This window comes from Eleginops maclovinus, chromosome 9, assembly GCF_036324505.1.
Source record: "Eleginops maclovinus isolate JMC-PN-2008 ecotype Puerto Natales chromosome 9, JC_Emac_rtc_rv5, whole genome shotgun sequence".
Classification (NCBI taxonomy): domain Eukaryota; kingdom Metazoa; phylum Chordata; class Actinopteri; order Perciformes; family Eleginopidae; genus Eleginops; species Eleginops maclovinus.
The window spans coordinates 3,574,474-3,594,095 of NC_086357.1; the positions used below are offsets into that span (position 1 = coordinate 3,574,474).

Here is a 19,622-nt window from a genome sequence, read left to right on the forward strand (position 1 = left end):
TTCTCTTTTTTTAACATAACACTTCAGAAAATGCATAATACAAGGGTAAACTGTCTTATTTTAAGTAATAACAGATGCAGCTTCATTTTGATGTCTAAAAGTTGTGTTGCAAAGTGTCACCCATTGTTCCTAACATCTTTTATTGAAAAGTAAAAACAAGAACAGAGCCTTTGTATCCAAAACATTTTATTTTTTGAGAAAAAGGCATTAGTTTTCTTAGTTAGTATTTTAGTTAAGCATACATCAAGAAAAAACCTGTTCACACGGTTCCCTTCACTATCATCTCTCAGTAAGGCTCTTGAGTGTACACACCAGCTGCATGTGAGCTATTTTAATAAGCAGTTATTTTGACATAGAGGCTTGTGTTTATTTACTTGGCTCATCCTAAAGTAGGTCCACTTGTTGGCTAGAGATAGAGTATTCACTTCTCTCATGGGCATTTGAAACAAATCTGCCTCTCCAAGTACCAAAGTACAATGCATATAAAGTGCAAATAGGAGTCCTCTCATGCCTAGCACAAGACTGAAGGTAGAAGTATTTAATGACCGTTCTGCATCATCAGCGTACAGTTGGGGAGTTTTAGAAGAGACTGTCCACGTCGCCCATTTCCACAACCACGGTCTTCAGCTGGGAGTAGTACTCGATGGTCACCTGGCCGTTCTCTCTGCCGAAGCCTGGGGAATATCAGCAGAGGTGTTAACACTCCCACATCTATTCGATAAGACATATTCATATTCTCTTTAGACAAGAGGGATGCCAAAGCAATCATTGTTTGGGGTCCTCTTTACTTTCTAAGTGAAAAACCACAGAACTGTTTATAAATCCCCAAAACAGTTATGAGAAGGAGGTGGAAATTGCAATATCATGTCTTTCAAGATCAGCGGATAATGCAAAATGAAATAACATTATTAAAGCAGAAGCAAAAGGAAACCATTCATGCATTTTTTAACTAAATTGTGTTTGAAAAAGTGTTTGTAATTTTCTTATATTATTGACTGCAATATATATACACCAAAGCAGTATTCGTTTGAGTAGTTATAATTTACACACCATAACATTGCAAAAGTCATTTGAAACCTGATCTAAAAAAAATGTTTTCATTTGCTCTCCAGATAAACTTAAAATCAAGAAATAGAAATTCTTTTTTACAGAATAGAATTACAGTCAAGTTGATTCACAGAGAGAATTATGTACATGTATGTTAACAGTACAGTTACATCAAAAGGTCCTGTAGACAACTACAAGCATTCCCTCACTGGGCTTTAAATACAGAACACCACTAGGGGGCGACAACTCTGCTCCAACGAGCTTATTCATATATTTTCTCTGCTTTCTTTGTATATGTATTTCTTCTCACTTGTTCACATTGTAATGCTAATTTCCTGCCAGCTATTTCATATCACCATGAACTAGCACTGCCATTGATTAGCTGTATGTTTCACAATGACAAAAGTGGTGACTCTGACGACCTAACCACCCTACCTGACATCTTGTATCCTCCAAAAGGCACCTCCACAGGGCTGATGTTGTAGTTGTTGATGAAGCAGGTCCCTGCCTGCAGGTTCTCAGCCACACGATGGGCTCGAGAAATGTCCCTGCATGCAGAGGAGAAGAACATGTTCCTGACTTTGAGCACAACAGGGATTTAAAAGTGTACATGCAATGTGATCACACAGCTCCAACCACAGAGAGGCTTCTGTTGCACAATCAATTCCAAAAATGCAATGACCTCAATTTCCCTCGCGATAAATAAAGCTTTTTGAATCTTGAATATAACCATTTCAGGAGCAAAGTCCGTTTTAAGTAGTTGCAACAGACTGCAGGGAGAGGCCAAACTCAAGTGTGTTGTGTGTAAACTATGCTGACCTGGTGAAGACTCCAGAGGCCAACCCAAAGGGGGTGTTGTTGGCCCTCTGGATCACTTCCTCCTCCGTGTCGAAAGGCAGCACAGACATGACTGGGCCAAAGATCTCCTCCTTCACACAAGTCATGTCATCTCTGCAGTTATCTGTGCAGGGTTGGAAAGCACTGGATGTGAAACATGTTGCATTCTGGGACAGGCATGGTGTGTTAAAGGACGAACAATAGAGTGGTGCATTGATGATGTATTTTTTTAAACCGACCTGGAACTAAGCATCACAAGATCCCTTGATTAAAAGCAATGGGGCTATTTCTCTTGAATTTTTAAGGAATTACAATTGTGGCAAAGTCAAAAGTCAAAGTCAAGTCAAAGTCCACTTTATTGTCAAAGTTTCCACATGTGTTATAAATACAGAACATTGAAATACCGTTTCTGGCAGTCCCACAGTGCAAATATAAACAAGAACATATAACATAAAAAGATAAGAGCATAGAAAAAAAGGGGGGGGTAAAAAGGGGTATACATAAAAAACGAAGTACTATATACATATGTTCGACACAATCAACACAGTTTGACGGTAGTGCAAGTAGTTCTTTAGTGCAAAAAAATGCACCTTTATGATAGGCAAGGGAGCTGCTAAAAAATCTAACCAATTTCCAGGTTAAGAACTCAATCCTGCACCACTCTAAAGAAGGATAAAAAAATAGCCATACAACCTGGAGAATATTCGAGGAGACTTACCAAGGACGCAGGGTGACATGAAGTAACCCCCTTTCAATTTAGGGTCACTGGGGACAAATGGGTCTCCTCCACAGAGCACTCTGGCTCCCTGGAAACAAGAGAAATATTAACTATGAGAACTAAGATAAGCGTATTAAAACCTCATATATCTGCTTCGAGGTCAGTTGTTATCACAGCTGCTTTATCTCAGATAAACGCCTCTCCGCAGTTGCTCAACTCTTCCTCAGGGATCATTAAAGTTTATAAACAGACCTCTTTCTTGGCCTGGTTGACATATGCCAGCACTTTGTCCAGCTGGGGCTTGCTAATCAGCGCTCCCATGCGGGTGTCATCCAGCAGTGGGTCCCCCACAGGGATGACCTTGGTCTTCTTCACCACTTCTTCCAGGAACTGGGGCATGATCTCCCTCTGCACGTAAACTCTGGTCCCATTGCAGCACACCTTTACAATGGAAAGAGAGCTCTTAAAGCTGTCAAAGAATGCACCTGATCAGATTGAGCTGGATCCAACACATGAGGAAAGCTGACCTGTCCCTGTGTCAGGAAGTTTGCCATGAGTGCTCCCTTCACTGCGTTCTCCAGCTCACAGTCTTTGAAGATGAGGAGGGGAGATTTGCCCCCGAGCTCCAGAGTCACATGCTTCACGCTCTTTGAAGACATCTCCATGACCTGAGGGCAAGGAAACACACGGGGCATTAACAGCAGGGACAAGTGAAGCAAGGGAGAAGTTAAGCATGTTGTGAAGGATTTATGACAGAAATGTAACATTACTCCAATTTATTTTATGATGAGAACAGGAGTTTTCTACTTTCCAGAAATGAACTGGTTTCCATTATCTTTGAATGGAATCAATCTCACACTATCCACATTGGGGAGGGGAGATAAAATACTGAGTAAAAACTCTATTTTTAAAGGAAAAAACTATTTTATTTATTTGAAGTATTCTTTAGTCAGGAATTTGAAAGAAAAAAAACATTTCAGCGACTGAAGTCACACACTTAAAGAGCACATCATATGCTCATTCTCAGGTTCATATTTGTATTTTTTCCCTACTCGGACATGTCTCCATGCTTTAATGTTCAAAAAGCTCTTTATTTTTCTCATACTGCCTGTGCTGCAGCACCTCTTTTCACCCTCTGTCTGAAACCAGAGCCCAGTCTGCTCTGATTGGTTAGTTAGCCGGCTCTGTTGTGATTAGTCAACCGCTTAGAAATGTCCCGCCTACCACGTACAATGTGTTGGAGCACTAGCCAATACAAGCGCAGGTGTTACATTGTGATGTCTCCATGTTACAGAAGTAAACAAAGGAGCTCATGGAGGCAATTGTGTGTTGGAGAGAAACTGGCTCTCGAGGGAACTCTGCAGACAATTTACACACAAAAAAACCTATACAACACACTACAGGAGAGAGGAGACAGAATAATCGGGCCTCTTTATATAGAAGAATAATTTATTCTAGATGTGACCCTCCTGGCTTGTATGACACTCTTAGTCTTAATCATCACAGCACTGTATTGTTCGCTGTACCTTCTTTCCTGTTGGCACACTGCCAGTGAAAGACACCTTGGCGACGCCGGGGTGATGGCAGAGCAAGGTGCCGGTGTCTGCTCCGCCCTGAACCACACAGAAGAGCCCGTCAGGAACACCCGCCTCTTTGTAAATCTCAGCCAGGAGGACCGCAGTCACAGGAGTCATTGGCGAGGGCTTAAACACCATGGCGTTACCTGTACGAAAGATCATTTAACACTGTAAAGAAATGGCTAATGCAGCTGTTTCTGTTCAAGTCCTAGGCTCCTCCAACAATGCAACATAATATATATAGGACATAAAGCAATAACAAAAATGTGTCGTATAACATTGTGGTAACACAAAAGGTTACTCACTCACCACATGCCAGAGCAGGAGCGGACTTCCATGCTGCGATCTGGAAGGGGTAATTAAAGGCACCGATTCCCACACACACACCGAGGGCCTCCCTCCTGGTGTAGGCGAACGCTCCGCCAGGAAGCTGGACGTGCTGGCCTTCAATGAGTAAAACACCACATTAAAAACAACACTAGAAAAACTCTTTTCTGGACAAAAATTTGTGTCAGTGCACCCACCTGCAAGAGTACCAGCCATGCCAGCGTAGTACTCGATGCACTGCCAGGCTATGTCAATATCCACCACAGCCTCAGTGATGGACTTGCCATTGTTGATCACTTCCAGCTTTGCAATCTTATCCCGCTTTTCCTATTGTGGTTGGAATGATAGAAAAAAATGTTGTTAACAAAACATTTGGTCAGTTGAGTTTATATAGGGTTGAAAAGGGGGGTTCAGGTTTTTTGAATATCAGTGTAAAACCTCCACTATAAGACACACACCCAGTCAGTATTTCAGAGAAACAGACAGGGATGCATCAAAGAAGCTGATGAATGTTTGTTTTTATCAAAGCTTCCTTCGCTTGATTTCTATAACCACTTTAGACTATAGACAAAGAAAATATTTTCAAAGCGTTTTCTTTCAAATTAAGAATTCTTCACATTCTTCACATAGGTAACTAAAAATGTTGTTAATTATGGACCACAATAGTGTATTGCTAAGCTTAGGTAAGACAACGACTATAAATAAGTAACTTATACATCCCGACTGCACACAATGCAAACTACCCATTTAAGATTATGTAATAACTGACAAATTGAGGTTGAACTCCTAACCCGCATGACATCCAAGGGGTCGCACAGACACTCAAAAGGTATATTATGTGCAAAAATAGGCCAACAGTAGAGAGGGGGGGCATGTTGTGCTTTTAATGAATAACTATTGACTTACAGCATGCTTGCAACAGTCTGCTCCCATTTAAGTTGTGCAACACCTAAACGACACTGGCTGGTTTCCAGACTCACTCTGATTATGCGGGCAGCCTCCAACATGATCCGAGCCCTCTCCATGCCCGCCATCTTGCTCCACTTCAAGTAGGCAGCATGTGCGCTCTTTATGGCCTCGTCCACCTCCTGTGACCCACAGGGGAACATCTGGCACAAGACGCGGCCTGCAAAAGAGAGTATCGATGCAACAATTATGGGAAAATGTCATTTATTACTGTTAATTAACTTTGGATCAATTAGGCTGGACAACAAAAGCTTGGGCGATACGTTTGAAAGGAAATTCTCACTCGGCTAACATCTTTTTTCTAATTCTTTATCACCAAAGACCAAGAAGCAGTAAGACCAGAACTTCATCTTTGGTGTTTTTTATTATTTTATTCATTTGTTTTATGATTTTAAAATTATATTATGGTTACGGATGTTAATTATTAGTAGTTTGAGCAAATACCTCTGATATTTTTACCTCAGTAAGGGTAGTAACACCACACACGGGCTGTCGTTAGCTTGCGCTTTAAACCCAGTGATCAATCAAGTTGATCATAACCTGCTACCAATAATTAATCATGTATGATAATACTAAATGGATTTTAAATCCTGATTAAAACATTGATAATTTGAGCAGATTTGTTCCACATAGAAAACAAAGATTGTTAGTTTAAATGAACAATACCAGAGCAGAAATGGGTGTATGATAATACATGATTAATTATTGGTTCATATATATTACATTTTATCCCGTTCTTCAAAGTCACTAAAGTTGTCAAGGGAAATATTGCAGTACTTTTTACATTCCTAAATTAGGGAAGTAAAAAGTATGCGCCTGATTTAAAGTGGAGTATAACGTAGCAAAAGGTGGAAAGAAGTAACTCAAAAACGGTATTTACGTACCTAGAGGAATCTAGGTATAGTGGTTTTAGATCAGGACCAGGTCTAATGTGGTCTTAATATGAAAAAAGCACCCTGGGTGCTTCACAAATGACAGGAGAATTATGGCAAAAAGTAGTGAAGGTTGAGATAACAGGATGCAGAACTCGTGGATCCTAGAGAGGACTCTGGCGGTCCTCCAACAAAAAACCAACACGCACCACACAAAAATATACATTCAACATGTCATAAGTGACTGCCCCTGTCACATAGAGGCTCTGGGTGGATATGAAAGACAGAACTCACCAAACCCAGAAACCTCAATATTGAATATGTTTATCTTCATCACAACTGAAAATAAATCAGCTTTATTATAACCTTACTACTTCGTTTGGGCTCATTGCCTCGTAGAAAAATGTACAGAACGCAACAAAAAACGGAGGATGGTCGCTCAGCGCTGTCAATTAGATATCCCTTAACTTTCCCCTTAACTGCCGGATCCGAAGCTAACTTCAGCGTCGTCAAGATTTAGCTGTATCGATGCAGGGTCATTTATGGAGCATTGCATAATGAGCCAGACTTTAGACTGCTGTATTTACCAGTGGCTGGTTCGAACACCGGCTCTGCGTTAGCCTCCAGCCGGGGCTTCACCCTCTGTCCTCCCCAGAAGTTCAGCGGGTCTGTAACCACCACGGCCCCCGTCGCCGCTCCAGGCATGGTATCGAGGATTGACTGCGCCATTTTTTAGAAGGATAAGATCTGCATGGACACGGGAGAATACATAAGATTGAGTAAAAAACACAGTTAAAAACATGCAACCTTACCGTGTATGATTCAGCAGATGGACTGGAAAATCAGAGGAGGGCAGAAAGGAAATGCAGCCAGTACACGCCTCCTCTATACTGAACACACTGCCATAGCACGCCACAGGGATGACGCGTTTTTGTAGGCCGACCCGAAAGTAAGTTGGCATGGGTTCCTTCGACAAAAAAAACAATGCAATTTCTCCATAACCTTTTGGAATATTGTCAAACATAAGATCTGTGGAAAACGAGCCTTTTTGATAAATGCACGTTTTATTCAGACGGATAATGTTAGAAATAATCAATATATTAGAGCGGAACTTTAAAAGATAATTCACTGTTTCTGGACGGATCATATTTGTCCACTTCCGGTAGTATTACCGGATGTTGGTTTTAGCCTCAGATAGCATAAAGCTAATATTGTATTGTATATATGAGTAGAGGGAGAAGGACCAGTGGAGTTACATACTAAACACACCGCCTCTACCTCTCACTCATTGATGCTGCAATGATACAGTTGCCTGTTTAATAACTGATACCCCTCAGAAGAATTGCATAATAGAATATTGTAGTTGAAGGCTCCAGGACTTCGCTAACAAGATAGCGCCGGTGACGTCATAAGAGGACCCGCCCCCGACGACGTCAGCCTATAGAAGAGTCCGGAGAACCCCATGTGACAAGCGGCCAACAGGATCCAGCCCCCCGCTACCAACGAATGAGAGCACGAGAGCGGAGCACGTCTTATTTTGAAGTTGTTTATTGTATGGCCGGAAAAGGGTGGTTCTATAAATCATGATTGTATTGTAGAACCGAGGTCTCTTTTGTTCCGGACCGCCAGACAGTAACTACTGATGAGCTCCACTCAGTCAGTGGCCTGTGGACGCGTGTCCCGGGCTATTGAGCCACAGCTGTGAAACTTTTGTAAAACCTACTGCTGCATCCTTTATTAAATACTCCTTTTAAAACTTACAAGAGGAGGTTTGCTTTCTTTCTTTTGAATCGACACCAAGGCTTCGAATAAACGAACATTTCTTACAATAATCTCCACATGTCTACCCTACTTTTATCATTTTCGAATCATAACTGTAATCGCCAGAAGCAAAGTGCTAACGTTATGCTATAAACGAACTACAGAGGAGTACAGCAGGGTCGCACGACTTCAACGTCACACCAACTTAAAATCGTTTCAACTCACTTTAGTGCGCTTGCATATTTTAAATAAGCTTTTCCTTGTAGCCACATTGAAATTAACTACAAGTATTTCAATCAGAAGAGGCCAAACAAACTTAGCGGGAGTGTTTACGTCTTCGGCGTAATGACGTACAACGTCCTCGACAACTTCTGTAGTCCTATTCAGCCACTTGTTAACAACCATCGTTTTTCAGACACGTAAACTCTTCAAAAATCTCCAGTGGGGGGTGGGGGGTCGTGCTGGTGTGTTTAATGTCGTAGAACAAAACGTGATCCTTCTCTTAAATGTGTGTCAACCATAGACCTTATTTCGAGCAACTTTCCAAAATCCTACAGAGAAATCCCACTGACGATGGAACCAGAAGTTTTAAAATGAAACGTACTTCCGGTGTTCCAGTTTAACTGGATTCCGGTTCAACTGGTGGCGTTTGTTTACGTTTTCCACTCTTTGAGCGTCATATGACGCTGTACGGGCTGAATCATATGTGGTTGCCAGGTTCGTCATTTTCACCTTACTTGTGTGTCTGAAGTGTGACCTGACAATATAAAAACATTTTTAAAAACTCGGCGAAAAAACTTAAGCATCACTTCATGTAAATGTGCAGATCACCTACAGACCAACAACACAAAATATGCTGGCCAAGAAATAGAAAATATATATACAACATTCCAACTCCACCAACGGGATTCGAACCCGTAGGCCTACATCAGAAAATATAAATCTTAGCCATGATCGTTGCTCATTACGCCACTGACCGGTTCAAACTACGTTGTGCTTGAACAATATACATCTTGTCAGCCATTGTCAGCTGTTTACAAATCACCGTTTGACATGGATGAAATAAACCCCACCATGTTAACTGGTGATATTCACAATATGACACAGGCAGACGCTGCCAACGCAAGCCTCAAAAACGAATGCAAAAGCCATGTGTTACGGACAAAACACTAGCATGGCCAACTCAAAGGATATTGCTTTGGTTTTTGCCTAAAAAATTGCATATAGTGACCATTACAAAGCACATATCAAACGCTATGAAAATAGCCGCTGTGAGATTCGAACCCAGTCATGCTTTCAAAAGGTATTAATCCACTGCCTTACCGCTAATGGTCTGAGCTACTGTTCAGACGTTGAAGCAACAAGCTGAATATTTATTATTGACTATTTGCTTGTAGCTGTTCCCAATTCAGAAAAAACTGTCATAATTGGCTACAACTTCATCACTGGATGAATAAGTAATTTTTGTCCACAGGTGGTTCCCCCACACAAAGGCTGTGATACCAGCTTTATTGTATTTTGTCGCGGTAACAACATTTTTTTTAACCAATTTGGGATACATAAAGTGTTTCTGATTCTGAACCTCTGATCACTCATTCTATGAACTCAGAAGTCTTAAACAAATACATTGGATGACGTTTGTTTTGATAGTTATATAAATATTTTGTTTTAATAGAAAGGAAAGCTGAATCCTTTGTTATACATAAACCAGGTAGGCCTACTTGGCTGGACATCCTATTGCTGCTCTCTTGGACGACAAACAAGACAAAACAAAGGAAATGGTATGCGCCCACCAAAGTGCCGCAGGAACGAGTCCTAAAACCCGGTGTTCCAGTTTAACTGGATTCCGGTTTAACTGGTGGCGTTTGTTTACCTTTTCTGCCAGATGTTGGGGTTGCCCAGTTCGTCATTTTCACGTAACTTGTGTGTCTGAAGTGTGACCAGACAACGCAGAAAACCTCGGCGAAAATACGTTAACATCACCAGTTCATGTAAAATGCACATGTCGAGATCACCTACAGACAAGAACACAAAATATGCTGGCCAAAAAATAAAAATAAACAATATTCATACTCTAGCGACAGGATTCGAACCCGTACATTTGGGCAATATATATCTCAACCAGGAATGTTACTCATTACGCCTTGACCGGCTCAAACGATGCCCTGCTTGAACCATCTAAGTGTTGTCAGTTCTTGTCAGCTGTTTACAATCACCGTTTGACATGGATGAAATAAACCCCACCATGTTAACTGGTGATATCCACAATATGACACAGGCAGACGCTGCCAACGCAAGCCTCAAAAACGAATTCAAAAGCCATGTGTTACGGACAAAACACCAGGCTGGCCATCTGAAAGGATATTGCTTTGTTTTTTTGCCTAAAAAGTGCATAGTGACCATTACAAAGCACATATCAAACGCTATGAAAGTAGCCGCTGTGAGATACGAACCCAGTCATGCTTTCAAAAGGTATTAATCCACTGCCTTACCGCTAATGGTCTGAGGTACTGTTCAGACGTTGAAAAAGTAAGTTGAATATTTGATATTGACAAATTGCTTGTAGCTGTTCCCAACAATTGGGAAAAACAGTAACAATGACATTGAAATTGATCACTGGATGAAGTCAATTTGCAAATTAGGTGGCAAAGGATATATATAGCTGTTTAGACGGGCCATTTATAATAATACATATGTGGAATACATTGAAAGTATTTAAATACTTTACACTGTTGAATGAGGAGGTATGGACAGATGCATATATTACGTATAACAGATGTATATGGCAGATATGTATAATATATAGATATGTGTATTATAAACAGATCTGTAATCAGCAGATGATTTGTCTGAGCTATGTCGGGTGTGTGGCGAACATGACACCCATGACGAATGGGTCAGGCAATTTGGAGCACTTGAAGTTGATTACTGTAATGTTTTACAACTGTCCTAAAGCATAGGCTATCTTTTTGTTTTGTTTTGCCCTTTCATTCCAGACGGAGTGCACGCATATGAAACATAGCAAAACATTAGAAATACAAATAAGAAATATGCAGATCTTGAATAGTGCAATGTAATGTAATATTAAATGAAAATATAATATAAGTGTACAGTGTGAAGGAGTGCATGTTAAGTCCAGTTAACAGAGAGGCTATGGGGCAGTGAGTTGTCTGCCAGCCAGAGGGGAATTGTCGTACAGTGTTATTGCAGTGGGCAGGAATGTTCTCCTGTACCTCTCCTTGTGACAGCGGCGCTGGAGCAGTCTGTTGGAGAAGGAGCTCCGCTGTCTGTCCAGCAGCAGGTGGCGAGGGTGGGTGGGGTTATCCATTATGGACAACAGTTTGTTGAGAGTCCTCCTCTCCACCACAGTCTCAAAAGCGTCCAGTTAGATGCCGATGACAGAGCCAGCTTTCCTGATCAGTTTATTGATTCTGCTGGTGTCACCGGCCCTGATGCCCCCCCCCCCCCAGCAACAACAGACTGGAAGAAGATCTCCAACATCTTGCTGCACACTTTGAACGATCTCAGCTTCCTCAGGAAATAGAGTCGGCTCATCCCTTCTTGTACACAGCGTCAGTGTTGCCCCTCCAGTTCAGTCCATTGTCGAGGTGAACTCCAAGGTACTTGTCCTCCACCACAGCCACATCCTCTCCCAGAATGCACAGGGGCAGTGAAGATGTCCTCTTCTTCCTGAAGTCAATGACCATCTCTCTGGCCTTGGCCACATTCAGAAGCAGATGGTTTCTTCCAGTCCACTCCACAAAGTCCTCCACCAGCGCTCTGTACTCCTCATCTGTAGTCAGTGGTGTATAAGGTGAACAGGAAAGGAGACAGCACAGTCCCCTGAGGGGCTCCTGTACTACCAACCACCACATCAGACAGCACACTGCCCAGCCGGACATACTATGGCCTGTCTGTGAGGTAGTTGATAATCAAGGAGATGGTGGACGCATATACCCTCATAGCCTGCAGCTTGTCACTCAGTAGCCGTGGCTGGATCGTGTTGAATGCACTGGAGAAATCAAAGAAGGTGATTCTCACAGTGCATCCCGACCCATCCGGGTACGAGTGAGCACGCTGCAGCAGGTAAATAATGCCATCGTCCACCCCCAGGTAAGGCTGATAGGCAAATTGCAGAGGGTCAAGAAATGATCTCACCTGCAGTCTGAGATGGGACAGGACCAGTCTCTCCAGCACCTTCATCACATCAGAAGTGAGAGCTACTGGCCAATAGTCATTGAGCCCAGAAGGAGTCGTCTTTTGATCAATGGTGCAAATCTCAGAACACAACATTTATTTTTTGTTAGCACACAATTATGCTGCAGGAAGTACGCAACGGTCCAAAGCAGTTCTGACGTTTCTATTACCACATGCTATATCTTAAGTATCAACATTCTGCCAAAAAAAAGTAGACTGGGTTATAAACACACATTTGAACTCAGCAGGGATAAATAAATCTGTTTTAAGATTGTTCAAGAAATAAAAAACACCACTAAAGACTAATCATAAAACTTTATTATTATGTAAGAAATACGGATACCAACAATGACATACAATAATACTGTAAAATGGATCAGATGTTACAGTGCCAATTAATCATTAAAATCTCAAAACAATGTATGGCATGAGCTGAATACAAGGTAGACTTTTGTATCCTTTGGTAATCATTAAGCATAATTTTCTAAGTAAGAGTATGTTAAAGTTAAATAAACAAAACACAGATGAGGAATCCAACAGAGGGCAGAGATACAGTAGCTGCAACAGACAATACGTTTGTCTTGTGCTCTGTGATCTGATGAGGGAGCCGTGTCAGCAGGGACAGCACTGTGGGACCCGTCTGATGGTTAGGAGAACTTGGCTGCTTGTGGGGGGGGTCCCAGGAAGCCTCCAGCCTGTTTGGTTGCAGCTCTGGAGGGCGCGAGACCGAGCATCTTCTGAATGTTCTGGAGAAAGAACACAGAACACAACACTCTCAAAAAAGAAGAAACCCAGAAATATTTTGTTTTCTGTAAAATATGATGAATGTTTTCAGATGTAAACGCACACTCAAACCTGAAGCAAGAATTTCTCTGTTGCACAGGCTGATACACTGCCCGGCCAAAAAAAAGGTCATAAGCCTGTGGGGGCACTGCTATGATCTGGGGTTGCTGCAGTTGGTCTGGTCTAGGTTCAGCAACGTTATGTGCCCAAAGAATGAGGTCAGCTGAATGACCAGGTTATTCCATCAATGGATTTTTCTTCCCTGATGGCACGGGCATGTTCCAAGATGACAATGCCAGGATCCATCGGGCTCAAATTGTGAAAGAGTGGTTCAGGGAGCATGAGACATCATTTTCACACATGGATTGGCCCCCACAGAGTCCAGACCTGAACCTGATTGAGAATCTTTGGGATGTGCTGGAGAAAATTTGCACCGTGGTCCGAATCTCCCGTCATCAATACAAGATCTTGGTGAAATAAATAAATGTTGTGACTTGCAGAAGCTTGTGGAAACGATGCCACAGCGAATGTGTGCTGTAATCAAAGCTAAAGGCGATCCAACAAATATTAGAGTGTGACCTTTTTTTTGGCCAGGCAGTGTATATTCCTTTATTCTGGTGAACATTAGCCACTAATCAGTCAGTCAGTTCCAAAACAATCTGCTTACCTGGATACTCACTAAACACTCGTGTGTAGCACCTGGGAATCAGTGGGTTAGGGTTTTTTTGCACACTTTGTAGGCGACTGTCCTTTCCTTAAGCATGTAAGTATGTAGTATGTGTTACACTAGGAATAATAATGGCTGTTTTACACATTTATTAATATGAATATTAGTTAACCAATTACAGATAAGCCAATTTCAATATTGTTGGCCGATGTCAATTTCTGATTTAATTCAGACCTGCGCTTCTGAATTTCCTTCGACCGAAGAAACTAAAGATGTGTATGTGTATAATAAAACACTGACTATAAAAACAAATATTTATACGACATGATGTACAGTGGGGCAAAAAAGTATTTAGTCAGCCACCAATTGTGCAAGTTCTCCCATTTAAAAAGATGAGAGAGGCCTGTAATTGTTATCATAGGTATACCTCAACTATGAGAGACAGAATGAGAAAAAAAAATCCAGGAAATCACATTGTAGGATCTTTAAAGAATTAATTTGTAAATTCCTCGGTAAAATAAGTATTTGGTCACCTACAAACAAGCAAGATTTCTGGCTCTCACAGACCTGTAACTTCTTCTTTAAGAGGCTCCTCTGTCCTCCACTCGTTACCTGTATTAATGGCATCTTTTTGAACTCGTTATCAGTATAAAAGACACCTATCCACAACCTCAAACAGTCATACTCCAAACTCCACTATGGCCAAGACCAAAGAGCTGTCAAAGGAGACCAGAGACAAAATTGTAGACCTGCACCAGGCTGGGAAAACTGAATCTGCAATAGGTAAGCAGCTTGGTGTGAAGAAATCAACTGTGGGAGCAATTATTAGAAAATGGAAGACATACAAGACCACTGCTAATCTCCCTCCATCTGGGGCTCCACGCAAGATCTCACCCCGTGGGGTCAAAATGATCACAAGAACGGTGAGCAAAAATCCCAGACCACACGGGGGGACCTAGTGAATGACCTGCAGAGAGCTGGGACCCAAGTAACAGAGGCTACCATCAGTAACACACTACGCCGCCAGGGACTTAAATCCTGCAGTTCCAGACGTGTCCCCCTGCTTAAGCCAGTACATGTCCAGGCCCGTCTGAAGTTTGCTAGAGGGCATTTGGATGATCCAGAAGAGGATTGGGAGAATGTCATATGGTCAGATGAAACCAAAATAGAACTTTTTGGTAAAAACTCAACTCGTCGTGTTTGGAGGAGAAAGAATGCAGAGTTGCATCCAAAGAACACCATACCTACTGTGAAGCATGGGGGTGGAAACATCATGCTTTGGGGCTGTTTTTCTGCAAAGGGACCAGGACGACTGATCCGTGTAAAGGAAAGAATGAATGGGGCCATGTATCGTGAGATTTTGAGTGAAAACCTCCTTCCATCAGCAAGGGCACTGAAGATGAAGCGTGGCTGGGTCTTTCAGCATGACAATGATCCCAAACACACCGCCAGGGCAACGAAGGAGTGGCTTCGTAAGAAGCATTTCAAGGTCCTGGAGTGGCCTATCCAGTCTCCAGATCTCAACCCCATAGAAAATCTTTGGAGGGAGTTGAAAGGCCGTGTTGCCCAGCAACAGCCCCAAAACATCACTGCTTTAGAGGAGATCTGCATGGAGGAATGGGCCAAAATACCAGCAACAGTGTGTGAAACCTTGTGAAGACTTACAGAAAATGTTTGACCTCTGTCATTGCCAACAAAGGGTATATAACAAAGTATTGAGATGAACTTTTGTTATTGACCAAATACTTATTTTCCACAATAACTTGAAAATAATTCATTAAAAATCCTACAATGTGATTTCCTGGATTTATTTTCTCATTCAGTCTCTCATAGTTGAAGTATACCTATGATAAAAATTACAGGCCTCTCTCATCTTTTTAAATGGGAGAACTTGCACAATTGGTGGCTGACTAAATACTTTTTTGCCCCACTGTATGTGTATGGCTGTTTTTTATTTATGTATTGACAACCAAATGTAAGGGTGCATTTCTAATCAAATGTCCTTATTAGTGAGAATACCTGAGTCACTTTCCTATCAGTTTTTCACTGGACGTGCAAATAATAATTACTCCATTAATTGATTTGGCTGTATAAATTTAGATAAACCGATTCTTCAACAAGTTAAATTCAGCCCCCGTGAGCTCAACCGGACAGCCTGGGTCTCCCAAGTGCTACCGAGGTGTCCCTGAGCAAGGCAACGTTCCCTACACTGTTCCCCAGGCGCTGTGCATATGTCAGCAAACTGCTCCTAACACTAGGATGGATCAAATGCAGAATGTAAATTTCCCCTCTGTGGGACCATTAAGGGTTCTTCCTTCTCATTCTTTCCCACCACATGGGTTCAGAGCTAGTGCCTTATTGTAAACCAGTTACACCCGGAGGGGGTGGCAACCGAAAGCTGGTTCGCATTTGGAACCAAAGAAATGCTGGGCAAAAACCAAGAACTGAATAAGTCAGAGGGTTACGTTGGAGGCTGGGGCCAGATATATAAGCAGTTCAAGACACTTACAGTGTAAAGTATAAAGTTGTTAAAAAAAGAAGTGCTCAGATTGCAAAGTGACCACAAACTTAAAAAATAAATTTAAAAAACACATAAAGTCAGACAACACTTACCAGACATAGTGTGAGGCTGTTTATTTTTACCTGACTTTAAGGATGTTCGCTGTTAATGACTGTTTTGAAGAGCACCACACTGCAGCATAAGTTTTTGCAGCTATCAGGTGGAATCAATACATGGGCTACACAGGTTGCCATGTCGGACTATCACGAGTGAGATCAAAATGGAAAATACGCTGGTAAAATATGCCTGTAGAAAAAGGCTTATGAGAGCAACAAGCAGTCAAGAAAACTAGATGATACACCTCCAAAGGTTATCTTGATAAAACACATTTGAGTTACCATGCTTGGAACTTTTTGGTTAGCAAGTTGTAAGTAAGCATTTTGTAAATAATTGCACAACTGTCTAATGTTTGATGTTCTGAAGCATTTCACAAACCTTGACTTTGTATTTGCTGCATAGTATCAACCCCATCCTGGATATAAAGCTGTTGCAAATGTGGAAGTCGATCGTTGTTGCAATAACAGAATCCAATATATAATTTGCTAATAATATTTTTATATCTTGATGTTTTTTATTGTATATGCATCTGTATTGTTTACAGATGTTCTGCACATGATGAGTAAACATTGCACACACATGCATTTTCTACTATTGTTGATGTCACTTATGTGGATTGTTGTAAGGACAGAATACGATATTATCCTTTTTGTGACTTGAATTTTCCCCCACTAGTATCTGGTTTGTCAACATGTGGTACTGATGATCTATACCAGCTGCTTGGTTGTCACCAGCGGCTATTTAAAGCACCCACACCTAGGGCTGCCAATCTATGTCTCCTTCTGCTGCTCATTAAAAGCGTTACATACTTATTTGCACATGTGAATGACGTTGTTACACGCTAAAGATATTTGAGTTATTCTGTCCAGGTGTAGCAGTTACCTGTCTGATGGACATGGTGCAGAGGATGTAGAGGAAGATGAAGGAGCAGTCGGTGTAATCCTCGCCCAGCAGGTTGCGGTGCGACAGTCCCTGGATGTAGGACAGCGGCGTGAACGGCAACTTGGCCACTACTCTTCCATCAAAGCTGAACAAAGCAAAAAAAGATTAGACCTCAAGAGCATGTTTGAAGATTGGAACAATGACGTTGACGTTAAAAATTGAGGTCATCACCTAAAGAAATGTTGTTTTATTTTGTTTTTTTAATCAAAAAGGAGTAAATGTTAAATAAACCCAGTGTCATGACATGTTACACATACATGGAATTGAACATTCCCATCAGAGCGGTAAAGCAGAAGCCAATGGCAAACATGGACTTCATGCGCACCTACAAAACAAACAAATATGATAAAGAACAGAAATATGAATACAAATTACATTTGATTTACAATACTGGCACTGACACAATTAATTACCACAGGTTTTTTTTAAATTAATCATATAAAAGTTAGTCTAGCTCAAGATTCAAAATGAAATCCTAGGCTACTCCAACAGTGCAACACACAATAAACTTAAGACATAAAAAAAGGGCAATACTATAGTGTGATAGGCATAATGTTTAAAGTAAGTTGTTGGAAAAACAACTATAAATAAATAAAATAGAATAAGATTAAACAGAATGATAAATTAAATACTGTAGAATAAATATTGTCTACTATAATACTATAATATGAGCTTAAGGGAAAAGAACAGCTGAACAACATACAGTATATAGTTTATTCTAAACTCTATTAAAAAAAACATATGCATTATCTCTTACCATAGACAAGTCTCTGTTGTTGTTCTTCAGCTTCTCCTCTTGTCTTTCTGTATTACATTCAGAGTCATATATCAGTGATTAGTGTCTAGTTCAAGAGCAGAGTGTGTTTTTATTGTTATTTATCCACAAATGCTTAAATGCAACTTATTACAGAGCCAAATTGTTTACCGGCTACTCACCAATTTTCTTCTTCTGTTGACGTCCTGCAGATTCTGTGATGGTTTCCTTTTTCTTCTCAACTAAAAAACAAGCAAACGAGAATGCATTAAAAAATCTACGGAAGAGCAATAAATGCAGAAATTACAGCAGTGTGTCACTTACGTTTTTTGCTTTGTTTTTCCACTTCAGCCTTTAACCTCTTGTACTTTTCGGTACGATACACCAAAACCCAAGTAATACCTAAGGAGAGAATCAAAATAAATGTGAAGGAAATAATAATAATAACACTATTACTAGTATCTGACATTGTATTAAACGGATCAAACAACACAAGGCATTGCTATTTTATAAAAGTACAAGATACAAAAACACTTTAATACTCTACGATACACTGTTTTGGATATTTTGCATACATATTGCACCCCTAGAGTTAGGCAGAGGTGTTATTTTTGTTTAAATTGTTTAAGTCCTTAGAGAAAGATTCACAATAAGCAGTGGTTAGCAAACTGTAAAAACATTCTGTTCGTCAGTTTTCTGTCAAAGTACAATTATAATTCAGATGCTAAACTGCACTCAATTTTTAAATCATGCTTTTAAAATGAAAATGCACAGAACAATCAGCAAGTATAAATTAAAGGGATATTGTTATTAAAGAGAACGCTAAAATAATAAAGGCCTAAAGATACATTAGATTAAGCTTCTAAACAACTCTTACAAAAACACACAAAGTTGGAAAACCCTGTTTTGGGAACCCATTAAAATAGAAGTATAAATGTTTTTATCCTACTTAAATAGCCTGGTTCAAATGCAGGGAACAACTTTATCAAATGGAATAAATAAAGCCTACTTTAAACCAACATAACTAAAAGCGGTTCACACGCTTCTCGAAAGACTCTTATTATGAAAGGTTCCCGGAAGCTGTATTCGTTACGCTGACTGGTTTGTCAAGCAATAGCTTGGTTAACTAGCTAGCACATTGCTAGAACTCAAAAGCACTGAAAATAGCAAATTATACATAGTAATCACGTTAATCATATTGCTATTATATATAATCCAGAATGGTGTTTAAAAATAACGTATTAACATGTTTCCTTTACGATAGTAACATGCGGTCTGCTTAATCTGCTGTCGGGACTGTCAGCAGCATTTTACTCACCCTCGGCTAACAGCGCCGTACACACAGAGATGAACACGATGAGGATTGTGTCTGCGAACATGGTGCTCATGTTGTTGTAACCTTCCCGTTAAATGTCCCGTTTATCCAACCGCACAGAGAATAGTTTAAATGCTGTTAGAGGTTACACCATGAGCGCTTTGCACTGGTTTCTTAGGGCTGTGTCAGCGTTACAAACGGGGTCATACAATGCACTTCCGGTTCAGCGGCCTGAGTGAGAT

At 40.8% G+C, this 19,622-nt stretch overlaps 2 protein-coding genes across 2 annotated transcripts; both read right to left on the minus strand.

Annotated features, from left to right (window-relative positions):
• Positions 1-169: 169 nt before the first annotated feature.
• On the minus strand, positions 170-7,313 carry aldh9a1a.1 (aldehyde dehydrogenase 9 family, member A1a, tandem duplicate 1). Its single transcript, XM_063890536.1, has 12 exons — positions 7,157-7,313; positions 6,932-7,091; positions 5,487-5,632; positions 4,704-4,833; positions 4,489-4,623; positions 4,129-4,325; positions 3,130-3,270; positions 2,855-3,043; positions 2,603-2,690; positions 1,867-2,008; positions 1,483-1,595; positions 170-674 (listed from the first exon to the last, which is right to left on the minus strand). The coding sequence occupies exons 2-12, from the start codon at positions 7,071-7,073 to the stop codon at positions 580-582; spliced, it is 1,518 nt and encodes a 505-aa protein (XP_063746606.1). The 5' UTR covers positions 7,074-7,091; positions 7,157-7,313; the 3' UTR covers positions 170-579.
• Positions 7,314-12,598: 5,285 nt separating this feature from the next.
• Positions 12,599-19,620, minus strand: tmco1 (transmembrane and coiled-coil domains 1). Its single transcript, XM_063890538.1, has 7 exons — positions 19,384-19,620; positions 18,390-18,467; positions 18,248-18,307; positions 18,069-18,115; positions 17,569-17,636; positions 17,252-17,396; positions 12,599-13,048 (listed from the first exon to the last, which is right to left on the minus strand). The coding sequence occupies exons 1-7, from the start codon at positions 19,451-19,453 to the stop codon at positions 12,950-12,952; spliced, it is 567 nt and encodes a 188-aa protein (XP_063746608.1). The 5' UTR covers positions 19,454-19,620; the 3' UTR covers positions 12,599-12,949.
• Positions 19,621-19,622: the final 2 nt, after the last annotated feature.

What these genes read in the sequence shown, in the direction of transcription:
- tmco1 (XM_063890538.1), bottom strand. Translation starts at nt 19,453, where the DNA reads ATGAGCACCATGTTCGCAGACACAATCCTCATCGTGTTCATCTCTGTG. An exon ending in TACGGCGCTGTTAGCCGAGG is followed by an intron (nt 18,468 to 19,383) that starts GTGAGTAAAATG and finishes TTCTCTCCTTAG; the next exon opens with GTATTACTTGGGTTTTGGTG. An exon ending in TCAACAGAAGAAGAAAATTG is followed by an intron (nt 18,116 to 18,247) that starts GTGAGTAGCCGG and finishes AATGTAATACAG; the next exon opens with AAAGACAAGAGGAGAAGCTG.
- aldh9a1a.1 (XM_063890536.1), bottom strand. Translation starts at nt 7,073, where the DNA reads ATGGCGCAGTCAATCCTCGATACCATGCCTGGAGCGGCGACGGGGGCC. An exon ending in AGGCTGCCCGCATAATCAGA is followed by an intron (nt 4,834 to 5,486) that starts GTGAGTCTGGAA and finishes CAACCACAATAG; the next exon opens with GAAAAGCGGGATAAGATTGC. An exon ending in CATGGCTGGTACTCTTGCAG is followed by an intron (nt 4,624 to 4,703) that starts GTGGGTGCACTG and finishes TACTCATTGAAG; the next exon opens with GCCAGCACGTCCAGCTTCCT.